This window comes from Hyla sarda, chromosome 8, assembly GCF_029499605.1.
Source record: "Hyla sarda isolate aHylSar1 chromosome 8, aHylSar1.hap1, whole genome shotgun sequence".
Classification (NCBI taxonomy): Eukaryota; Metazoa; Chordata; class Amphibia; order Anura; family Hylidae; genus Hyla; species Hyla sarda.
Genome location: NC_079196.1, coordinates 43,400,609 through 43,412,668, shown reverse-complemented (window position 1 = coordinate 43,412,668; position 12,060 = coordinate 43,400,609). Strand labels below are relative to the sequence as shown.

The following is a 12,060-nucleotide window of genomic DNA, read 5'->3' as shown; positions in this document are numbered from 1 at the left end:
ATAAAGCAGCATGGTGATGAAAACGTCAATGATTATATATAAATTTTTATATACATGTTTTATTTACATGCGGACTCTATCTGCTCATGGATACTTTGTGGGTGGCGCAGCCCTTTTAAAATACAGTCATGGCCGTAAATGTTGGCACCCCTTAATTTTTTCTAGAAAATGAAGTATTTCTCACAGAAAAGGATTGCAGTAACACTTGTTTTGCTATACACATGTTTATTCCCTTGTACGTATTGGAACAAGGAGGAAAAAAAATAAAAATAAAGAAAATTGATATAATGTCACACCAAACTCCAAAGATTGTTTCAAGCATGTGATGCTACTTTAAACTCACCTGGGGCAGTAACAGGTGTGGGCGATATAAAAATCACACAAGTAAAAGCAGATAAAAAGGAGAGAAGTTCACAGTCTTTGCATTGTGTGTCTGTGTGTGCCACACTAAGCATGGACAACAGAAAGAGGAGAAGAGAACTGAGGACTTGAGAACCAAAATTGTGGAAACATATCAACAATCTCAAGGTTACAAGTCCATCTCCAGAGATCTAGATTTGCCTTTGTCCACAGTGCGCAACATTATCAAGAAGTTTGCAACCCATGGCACTGTAGCTAATCTCCCTGGCCATGGACGGAAGAGAAAGATTGATGGAAGGTGTCAACGCAAGATAGTCCGGATGGTGGATAAGCAGCCCCAAACAAGTTCCAAAGATATTCAAGCTGTCCTGCAGGCTCAGGGAGCATCTGTGTCAGCGCGAACTGTTGACATTTAAATGAAATGAAAGGCTATGTCAGGAGACCCAGGAGGACCCCACTGCTGACACAGAGACATAAAAAAGCAAGACTACATTTTGCCAAAATGAACTTGAGTAAGCCAAAATCCTTCTGGGAAAATGTCTAGTGGAGAGATGAGACCAAGATAGAGCTTTTTGGTAAAGCACATCATTCTACTGTTTACCGAAAATGGAATGAGGCCTACAAAGAAAAGAATACAGTACCTACAGTGAAATATGGTGGAGGTTCAATGATGTTTTGGGGTTGTTTTGTTGCCTCTGGCACTGGGGGCCTTGAAAGTGTACAAGGCATCATGAAATCTGAGGATTACCAATGAATTTTGGGTCGCACTGTACAGCCCAGTGTCAGAAAGCTGGGTTTGTGTTCGAGATCTTGGGTCTTCCAGCAGGACAATGACCCCAAACATGTAAAAAAGCCCCCAGAAATGGATGGCAACAAAGCGCTGGAGAGTTCTGAAGTGGCAGCAATGAGTCCAGATCTAAATCCCATTGAACACCTGTGGAGAGATCTTAAAATTGCTGTTGGGAAAAGGCACCTTCCAATAAGAGAGACCTGGAGCAGTTTGCAAAGGAAGAGTGGTCCAACATTCCGTCTGAGAGGTGTAAGAAGCTTATTGATGGTTATAGGAAGCCACTGATTTCAGTTATTTCTTCCAAATAATGTGGAACCAAACATTAAAAGGGTTATCCACCATAAGGTGATTTTAGTGTGTACCTGGCAGACAGTAATGGACATGCTTAGGAAGGATCTGCGCTTGTCTTGGGGCTAAATGGCTATGTTGTGAGATTACCATAACACTGTGGCGAGCTTTTTGTGAACTGGTATTTCCTTTTTGAGTTTTCTTTTTTGCCTACAAATCCCACAATTCCATTTTCCTCCCTCCCAAACATCAGCCACCCCACCCATTGAAACATAAATTAGCTGCATCCATTCAAAGACCTGTGGTTTTCAATCAGGGTGCCTACAGCTGTTGCATTAGTTGCAGATTGATATCTCTCCCACCGAGCGATCGCTCCACCCATTGAAGCAGACAGGCTCCCTGTCATCAGCTGACTAGTGAGTCAGGTCTCGGCCGCATTGCAACCTGGGAAAAATCTGAGACAACAGTCATTTTGTATGCTGTTAAAAATAAATATTGGGGTGAAAATCACAGAAGAATTGTGAGAAAACCATCAGGTACAGACACTATATTATGAACTACACTAACTTTACAGCCCCTGTAGCATAGTCAAATAAAATAATTCCTGCAATACCCCTTTAAGTTAAGGGTGCCAATAATTTTGTCCAGCCCATTTTTGGAGTTTGGTGACATTATGTCCAATTTGCTTTTTTCTCTCCCTTTTTTGGTTTCGTTCCAATACACACAAATGGAATAAACATGTGTATAGCAAAACATGTGTAACATTTACGGCCATGACTGTAAGTGTAAAAGCTGCACTTTGTTAAAGTTTAGGGTTACTGCTGAATGATTACAGCCATCGCTCAGGTTTTCCTAGAACACAGGTCATGTAGCAGAGATGGAAACCCCCCGGGGGTTGTTCACATCCTGCAGTAGTGATATTGAAAATTGTTCTAATTAAAGCAGGACAGGACCAATCCTGTGGAGCAGAGTTCTCCAAACTGTGGCCCTGCAGCTGTTGCAAAACTACAAATCGCAGCATGCCCGGACAGCCGTTGGCTGTCCGGGCATGCTGAGAGTTGTAGTTTTGCAATAGCTAATAAAACTCAATTTCCTACGGACATAAGTATTCAGACCCTTTGCCGTGACATCTGAAACTTAGCTCTGGAGCCTCCTGTTTCTCTTGATCATCTTTGAGACGTTTCTGCATTTCCAGTCGCCTGTGGTATATTTCGTTGAGCCCTGTTTATTAGGGATAGACCGATTATCGGTTTGGCCAATATTCACGATTTTGGACATTATCGGCAATTACCTTGCCAATAATGCCCCGCCCCCCGGCCAAAGACCGCCGCCGCCCCATTGCATCCCCCATCCCCGGTTTTATAATTACCTGTTCCCGGGGTCCGCGCTACTTCGGGCTCCTGCGACGTCCTGCGTGCTGTGCAGTGACAGCTCAGGACGCCGCCGGAGCCAGAAGTAGCGCGGACCCCAGGAACAGGTAATTATAAAACCGGGGATGGGGGAGGCAATGGGGCAGCGGTGGTGGGACTAGGGAGGACCCCAGGACAGGCAGGGGGAGAGAAGCGGGCGGCGGCAGCTGTCTCTGGCTCCGCAAAAGTTCATTGATTTAAAGCGCCCTCTTTAAATCACTGATCTGCGGTGTTGGGTGGGAGGGGGGGGGGGGGGGGGGAATAGCCGATAACTTATACCGGAAAAATCGGTATAAGTTATCGGCCTGAATGGTTGCAGATTATCGGTATCGGCCCTAAAAAAATATTTTTAAAAATTAAAAAAAAAACAAGCCATGAGGGGGAAGAACAGACTGCAGAGCTCAGAGACAGGAATGGGAAGAGTCACAGATAAGTTGAAGTTTGGCATTAGCTGGAGGCCACAATTTTACCTTTTCTCATTGCATTCACCGGGTGAAATCCCTGTCAATCAGATGGAAAGCTGCATAGGAGGAGAGGGCACATTGGACCAGATTTATCAATCTGTCTGAGACACAAACGGTCTAGTAGGGATGCCTCGAGATTTCGGCCGCCAAAAATTGTCAGCCAATAATTTTGGGGAGCGTGGCTTAATCCCCTACAGACATATGGGTCTGTGAGGACACGACGTGGGCCCGCAGGTCGGGTCTGCATCATAAACAGGAGATGCCTGCTGCTATCAGCAGCTGACATCTGACTAATGACGGACATTGGAGATTGCTCCGATGTCCTTCATCTACCATACCCGGCAGCCGATGATAGCCGACATGCGTTGATCGCCATGGGAGGCTAATAACCCTTAAGATCGCCGCTGTCAAAGCTGACAGCTACGTCTAAAGGGAAATATAAATGCTCCCTGGTGGATGCCCCCCCCCCCCCCCCGCAGTGCGATTGCAACGGGGGGGGGGGGGGGGGGGTGTATCCACTGTGGAGGTAGCCAGAGGGCTTACCTCTGCATCCCTGGCTCTTCATTTGATTGAGACTGGCTGGAGCAGGCTCAACCAAATGAGTACAGATCAATGGAGTTCTATGGAACTACATTGATCTGTATGAGGAATCTATTGAGTCCTCCTAACTGATAAAGGGAAGAAAGAAAAAAAGTTTAATAAAAGACACCCATTAACCCCTTCCATATTAAACCAAGCAACCAATCACAGCTCGGCTTTCATATCTCAAATTGCTATGGTAAAATGAAAGCTGAGCTGTGATTGGTTGTTATGGGCAAATAACAGTTTTTGTTCCAGATTGATTGATAAAACTGAGCTGTTATGTTGCAGGGAAAACATTATGTATAACACAGTTGAGCGTTTCACAAAGTATTCCATTCTAAAATCAGTGTTATCGGAAATCTTCTATGGGCTTTGATCGAGCAGACCAGAGAAGACCACCCAGGGATGATGGCTGGAGCAGGTAAGGGGACCTTCAGCTGCCACACTGGATGATTGAATCCCAGCAGCAACGCTGCAGGCGATCCGATTATCCATTCCAAATTTTTTTTTTTTTTTTTTTAAATGCAACGCGATCTGTATTGATCACGGCATCTTAGGGGTTAATGGCGGACATCAGCGCGATCGCTGATGTGCACCATTACCGGTGGGTCCCTGGCTGCCGATAGCAGCCGGGACCTGCCGTGCATGATGCGAGCACCGGTCCAGTGCTCACGTACCAGGGCATCAGAACTTACATTTACGTCCTATGTCGTTAAGGGGTTAAATAGGCACTGTCCGATACAATAACTTTTGAGGTGTTATAAAGCATGCAAAAACAATGTTTCGCAATTGCTTGCCAGTCAAAAGTGTCCACTAGGGGTCACCCTGCCTCCTTGGACATATACCAGTCCTGCAGTGTCCAGTGGTCATCGACACATCATGGACAGCACGAGTGATTGACAGGGCTGCAGTGAGGTCCAGGGTCCTCTGTGAGTCAGAGCAGAGTGAGGGAGGGAAGGAGTCAGTGAGGAGAAAAGAGGGATCGCTTCTTGGCCTTTTGGCTAAGATCAAGTGTAGTATCTGTTCTAATCAGTTTTATCGGTGGATCAGACACCATCGATGTGTGACAGGTGAGGACGGGTGCTGCATGGAGGGGTCAGGTGTACCGGGGCTGGTTTTCGACTGAATCAGCTCAACGGCTGCCCTGAGGTGACCTTCTAATTTTGGGTCTCGCCATGAGGCTGGGAGGGTCTAGAGCCGAGGTACTTTTGTGCCTTGGGGAGTGGTGACCCCGAGGTGCCGAAACTCACTGAGAAGAGAAGCACGGGCACCATGATCTCTACACCTTTGTGGCACTCACCTCTTGATTCCCGGCCTTCTGGCTAGGATCAGATAAATTTTTATAGACCCTGCTGGATGTCCGGGCAGTATATCTGCACACATTCACTTATTTATTTCTTTTTGTCTCACTATCACTTTTTGTGTGTTGTGTCCACAGGATTGTTAGGAAGCAGTAGTCCTTCTGGGTGTCCCTCCTGGCGATCTAGGGGAGGTGTGTGTGTGTGTGGCCATCAGGTTCCTCACCTCCCTGCAAAAAACCTGGGTATGCCTTGCTGTTGAAAGTGTGCATTATATGGGCAAAGAACACACCAAAAACCAGGAGTGCTTCTTTAAGGGTGCAATCACACCATGTTTATGCAATACAGTTCCCGTATATGTTTACAATGTGAAAACCATACAGAATAGTATTGAAAACCATATGCCAAATGATGCAGCCGGTTGCACCTTTTTTGTATTCTATACGGTTTTGTCAGTTTTTTCCCCGCAGCCAACCATGTTTTTTGGTCCGGGTGAAAAATCATATACATTAATTTTTTTTTTTTACATGGGAGCCAATGGAACCATAGAGAACCGTACGTGCTTACGGTTCCATTCGGTTTTTACCATCCGGTTTTTGACTTTGCTGTTTTTTGTCTTGGAATTTCAATCAAACAAGTGAAAATATTTATAATGGAGTGAAAAGTTAAAAACACACTTTTTTTTTTTCTTAAAAAACGGATGCAACCGGACATAATTTTTCAAACCGACTACGGGTTAAAATTTGTACACCCGTTTTGAGGAATCAGTTTTTCATCAAAAACCTGTATGGGAACTGTATTGCAAAAATATGGTTTGAATGCAGCCTAATATGTCATGCTAGATGCCAAACCTTAGTAGATCCTATCTATATGCGGTGTTCAGTCATATGGGGCTATAAAGGGGATTTTACATCCAGAACTCTGTTAGGGCACGTTCCCACCTGGCATATATGCAGCTTATGTCACACTGCGCAAAACCTGCAGCGGGAAATATGCTGCGTATCCCTCGCTCACCATACACACAAGGCTTTCCGGCGGCAGCCCTATGTGCCAGTGAGTTTTGGAGGCGGAGCCGCACGTCACAGTCACGCCGGAACATGGCCCCGCCTCCAAAACTCACTGCACACATAGGACTGCCGCCGGAAAGCCTTGTGTGTATGGTGAGCGAGGGATACGCAGCGTTTTTCCGCAGTGTGAAAGCGGGGTGAGAATTGGCAAGAATCTGGCGATACGATACGTATGACGATACGATATATCGTCTTTGAGACAGAATCGGGATATATCGTATCGTCATAGGTATCGTATCGCCAGATTCTTGCCAATTCACACCCCTCTTTCACACTGCGCAAAACCTGCAGTGGGAAAAACGCTGCGTATCCCTCGCTCACCATACACACAAGGCTTTCCGGCGGCAGCCCTATGTGTGCAGTGAGTTGTGGAGGCGGAGCCACACGTCACAGTCACGCCGGCACACGGCCCCGCCTCCAAAACTCACTGCACACATAGGGCTGCCGCCGGAAAGCCTTGTGTGTATGGTGAGCGAGGGATACGCAGCGTATTTCCCACTGCAGGTTTTGCGCAGTGTGAAAGAGGGGTGTGAATTGGCAAGAATCTGGCGATACGATACAATATATCACGATTCTGTCTCAAAGACGATATATTGCGATTTTTTTTTTAATACACTTTATTAGACGTTTAGGAGGAATCATTAGATTTCTCATACAGATGAATAGAGTTCTATTGAACTCCATTGATCTGTGTGCTTTGTGATCCATTGATAGAGCCTAGTCTAGCCAGAATCTATCAATGACAGAGCCGGGACAGCAGGGAACAGAGGTAAGCCCTCCGGCTACCTCTATCGTGGATCTCCCCCCCCCAGCGATCACGCTGCGGGAGGGCAATCCACCTCACTAGCCCACCAGGGAGCATTCACATGTCCCTTTAGATGCCGCTGTCAGCTTTGACAGTGGCAATCTAAAGGGTTAATAGCCGGCAGCGGCAATCGCCGCATACTTGCTATTAGCGGCGGCCCCCGGCTACTGAAATCAGCTGGGGGCTGCAGAGTATGGAGCGGTCAAGAGTCGGGAGCCCGCTCCATGCAGACTGCTGAGCGCCACCACATTTGTCAGGTCCTGCCCTGCGTGCACGAGCCGGAAAAATTCACCTGCCCGGCACCCGGAACTGCATGTCTCGGGCGTCGGGAGATACGAATTCCAAATCCTTAAAAAGATTGATTCAAAAATATTTTTCAATCGATACAGTATCGCTAAATGAAAAAACGTGATAATTGAGTGAATCAATATTTTCTTACACCCCTAATGTGAAACACGCTGCATATGCGCCAAGTGGGAACGTGCCCTTAGGCTCCATTCACACCACGTTATTGCAATACAGTTCCCGTATCAGGTTCTTGATGAAAAATGGATTCCTCAAAACCTGACTAAACTGTATCAAAACGGGTGTACAAATTTTAACCCGTATACGGTATGAAAAATGATGATGTCCGGTTGCATCAGTTTTTTAAGAAAAAAACCTATACGTTTTTAACTTTTCACTCCATTATAAATAGTTGCACTTGTTTGATTGAAATTCCAAGAAAAAAAAAAACCCTGCAAAGTCAAAAGCCATATGGTGCAAACCGGATGGAACCGTATGGTTCCCATTGACTCCCATGTTAAAAAAATATATATATATATATATATATATATATATATATATATATATATATATATATATATATATATATATAATAATAATGTATACGATTTTTCTCCCGGACCAAAAAACATGGTAGACTACGGTTTTGGGTACAGGTAAAAAAATAAATAAAATGGGCAAAACCGTATAAGACGCAAAACGGACTAAACCGGACGATGCGTTTGACATACAGTTTACAATGTTAAGTCAAGGTATACGTTTTTTTTTTTTTAACTTTAAACCGTATATGGGAACTGTATAGCAAAAACGTGGTGTGCATGCACCCTTACTAAGCTATGACGGTCATTAACCCTTCCAGATGCTTGGGTAGCCGTCCACAGACCCAATATTCATGGGTTCCCATCAGGCGACCCGTAGTAACCCCTCACTGACACACTGTATATTAGGCGCGCCCCCCTCCTATAGATGTGTTACAGTAGCTTTCATCCCTATGGTTGGAACATGTAGGGGCAGCTCCAGACATTCCTCATGTAGTCACTCGGGAGGAGACCTAAAAGTAAGCACAAAAGAAACTGGGCGCAACTTCTGCCCTTTTACCATATCTGCACGATTTATATGGGCGCAAGCGCATCCGAGCGGTCACTAAAACTGCCGACTATGGCCAATATGGTCACAATGATCAACTATATACGGTAGTAGTCTAAAAACTACAACTCCCAGCATGCTGGAAGTTGTTGTTTTTCAACAGCTTGAGGTGTGCTTTGTCCCCAACCAGAACTTGATTGGGGGCGCTATAGAGCATGCCATCATGCTCCAGATAACTCCATAATGTAGTTATATACTGTAGACTAGGCACCCCCCCCCCACCTGTGTCTCGCTGCTGGTGAACTACAACTCCGATCAGGTCTCCCATTCGGCAAGTTGTAGTTTTGCAACAACTGGAGGTGCAGAGTTTGGAGATCACGATATGTCATGTCACACGTTTTAAATCAAGGGGGGGGCGCTAACTGCTAGTGTGAAGGTCCCCAACCACAACTTGAGGGGGCGCTAGAGCATGCTCCAGATAGCCCCCCCATCTAATGGGGCTATCTGGAGCATGCTCAATAGCACCCCCTCAAATTTTGGTTGGGGTTTTTTGCATAGTAGCGCCCCCCCACCCTCACTGATCTAACATGTGACCCCCACAGGAGTTGTAGTTCTCCCACAGCTGGAGAGCTACAGGTTGGGTGGGCTGGTCCATAATTACATACCCCCCAAGCCCCCATCTAATGGGGTTATGTAGTTTTATACCATAGTGCAGCCCACCCAACCTGTGGCTTTGCTGTTGGGAGAACTACAACTCTCATCATGTCCCCCATGATGAAAGTTGTAGTTTTGCACCATCTGGATGGTCTACTCACATATGGGATAGGTGTCACATGTTAGATGAGTGGGATGGGCTGACTGCTACTATGTAAAACCCCAACCAGAACTTGAGAGGGCGCTATAGAGCACGCTCCATATAACCCCATTATACACCATAGACCAGCCCACCCAACCTGTGTCTCTACAGGTGTGGGAGAACTACAACTCCCATGGGATAGGGGGTCACATGCTAGATCAGTGGGGGGTGCTCTTATGTACAAACCCCAACCAGAACATGAGGGGGCGCTATAGAGCATGCTCCAGATAACCCCATTATACACCATAGACCAGCCCACCCAACCTGTGTCTCTACAGCTGTGGGAGAACTACAACTCCCATGGGATAGGGGGTCACATGCTAGATCAGTGGGGGGTGCTCTTATGTACAAACCCCAACCAGAACTTGAGGGGGCGCTATAGAGCATGCTCCAGATAACCCCATTATACACCATAGAGCAGCCCACCCAACCTGTGGCTCTCCTGCTATTGGGGACTCCCATGATGGGAGTTGTAGTTTTGCACCATCTGCAGGTCCACTGATACATGGGATAGTGGTCACATGTTAGATCAGGGGGAGGCTGACTGCTAGTACAAAAAACCCAAACTAGAACTTTAGGGGGCACTATAGAGCCATTAGATTAGGGGTATGTAGTTATATACAATAGACCAGCACTTCCAACCTGTGTCTCTCCAGCTGTGGGAGAACTACAACTCCCGTGGGAGAACTACAACTCCCATGGGATAGGGGTCACATGTTAGATCTTTGGGGGGCTACTATGTAAAACCCAACCAGAACTTGAGGGGGCGCTATAGAGCACGCTCCAGACAACCCCATTAGATGGGGGCTATGTAGTTATATACCAAGGAGCAGCCCACCCATTATAGAGTGTCAGTTCTGCACCATATGGAGGTCCACTCATATATGGGATAGGGGGGGTCACATGTTAGATCAGTAGGGGGGGCGCCATAGAGCAGCCCTCTCCCGCCCCAGACATTAGGGGGAGGGTATAAAGCTATATATATATATATATATATATATATATATATATACACACTGTAGACCAGCCCCAACATGTGGCTCTACTACTGTAGGAGAACTACAACTCCCATCGTGCCCCCGTCCATGCTGTAGTTTCGCACCCACATGTTGGCGAACACGATTGTAGACCCTGTAGTGTTATATAAAGCCCCCTCCACCCCCGTCACTTACTCCTCCATATCCGGGATACGCCATGGTCAGGTGCGGCCGAGCTGTCCGTTAGATTCTCTGTGTGGCGCGGAGCACTGCACTCACTACGTGTAATCTCCAATCTGGCGGAGCGCAAGAATGTAACACAGCGAACGTTTCTGTCAAAGCTCGCCTCTGATTGGTCAACGTCCTCCCCTGGGTGTGGCTGCGCCGCCTCCCATTGGCTAACGTCCTCTCCAAAGGCGGGGACTAGATTTTTTTTTTTTTTTGTCCCTAGTGTAGAGCTCCACCCATCCCTCCGGTGACGTCATTGCTCCCCCCTCCCTTGCTCTGCTTTCAGCATCTTCTTACCAGTGTAAACTGGTCCTGCCGCTGCTGTGCTGCTATTGGTCGGTGAGGGAGAGTCACGTGACGCGGGTTGACCGCGAACACGGCTGTGAATTACTTGTAGTTGTGAGTGACGTGGTGTCTCGTTACTAGAGTGCGGGGCGTGGCGTGCTCATGGCGACCAGCCTCATTGTCAATGGCTTTCAAGTATTTTTATTGAAACATAAAAAATATAACAATTTTGCAAACTATTGCTTCATAGTTATGCAAGTATATAACAAATCATATAAAGAAAAATATACAAAATATGAGACTATAACAGCATCTCATGAAGTGGAACAAAGTAGTAGTCAATGTGGCAAATATACACTGCTCAAAAAAATAAAGGGATTAACACTTAAAGGAACACTGTCAGCTTTCTCCCCCCTCATTAACCAGTGGTTAGAGCGGGGAGGAATATTGGTGAGCTGGGCGGCGCTGCGGCCGCTGACTTCTGAGTGCCAGTTACCCAGCCTGTGCCAGTTGGCACCTAATTATCATATATGGAAAAACTAAGATTTCGGCCAAAAGGCGGTGCAGATCCAGGCACAGTAGGCATCAAACTAAGCGTCCCTCCCATCAGCCAGCACTGCTGGTTGATGCAGGGGAGGAAGCTGATAGTTTTGTTTTAACCCCTTAAGGACCCAGTGCGTATGGGTCCTGAGACCCCCCCCATGTCGGCAAATCGCCAGTCAATTCAGACGGGCGATCTGCAGCAATTCCGGATCATACAGGTGACCCAGTGACCCGGAAATTAAGGGGGATCGGGGTTGTCCAAGACACCCACGATCCCCCTGATGGGATAGGAGTGAGGTGGCAGGGTAGCCACCCCTCCTATCCCTGCTATTGGTCGGTCAGAAGCGACCGACCAATAGCAAATCGGGGGCGGAGGGGGGGAGGTTAAAGTTCGGCTCCCCACTCTGTCTACCGACTGTTGTCCGTTGGGAGTGGGGGAACCGGTGGTGACTGGCCCTGGAGGTCACTTACCATCGGCAACAGACGACGACGGGCGGCGATGAGATACGGCTCCCTGGTGCTCGATCCTCAGGGAACCAGTAAGTTGTTGCCTAGCAACATCTGGAGGGCTACAGTTTGGAGACCGCTATACAGTGGTCTCTAAACTGTAGCCCTCCAGATGTTGCACAACTACGACTCCCAGCATGCCCAGACAGCTGTTCGGGCATGCTGGGATTTGTAGTTTTGCAAGACTTAGAGGGGAACAGTTTGGAGATCACTGTGGCCCTCTAGATCTT

General features: G+C 47.0%; 1 protein-coding gene and 1 pseudogene across 3 annotated transcripts in view; one reads left to right on the top strand and one right to left on the bottom strand.

Annotated features, from left to right (window-relative positions):
• GCA (grancalcin) overlaps positions 1 to 10,929 on the bottom strand; it is a 44,808-nt gene extending 33,879 nt beyond the window's left edge. For 2 of the 3 annotated variants that reach the window (XR_008846887.1, XM_056533766.1), the window contains exon 1: positions 10,463 to 10,719. Coding sequence is in view for 1 of the 3 variants with exons in the window: in XM_056533766.1 (XP_056389741.1) it covers positions 10,463 to 10,486 (24 nt within the window). In the remaining 2 variants the exon portion in view is untranslated. Of the gene's footprint in view, positions 1 to 10,462; positions 10,720 to 10,792 lie in introns of those variants that run through there. The other variant, XM_056533767.1, reaches the window with a different exon arrangement.
• On the top strand, positions 4,875 to 5,052 carry LOC130289948 (U2 spliceosomal RNA; annotated as a pseudogene).
• Positions 10,930 to 12,060: the final 1,131 nt, after the last annotated feature.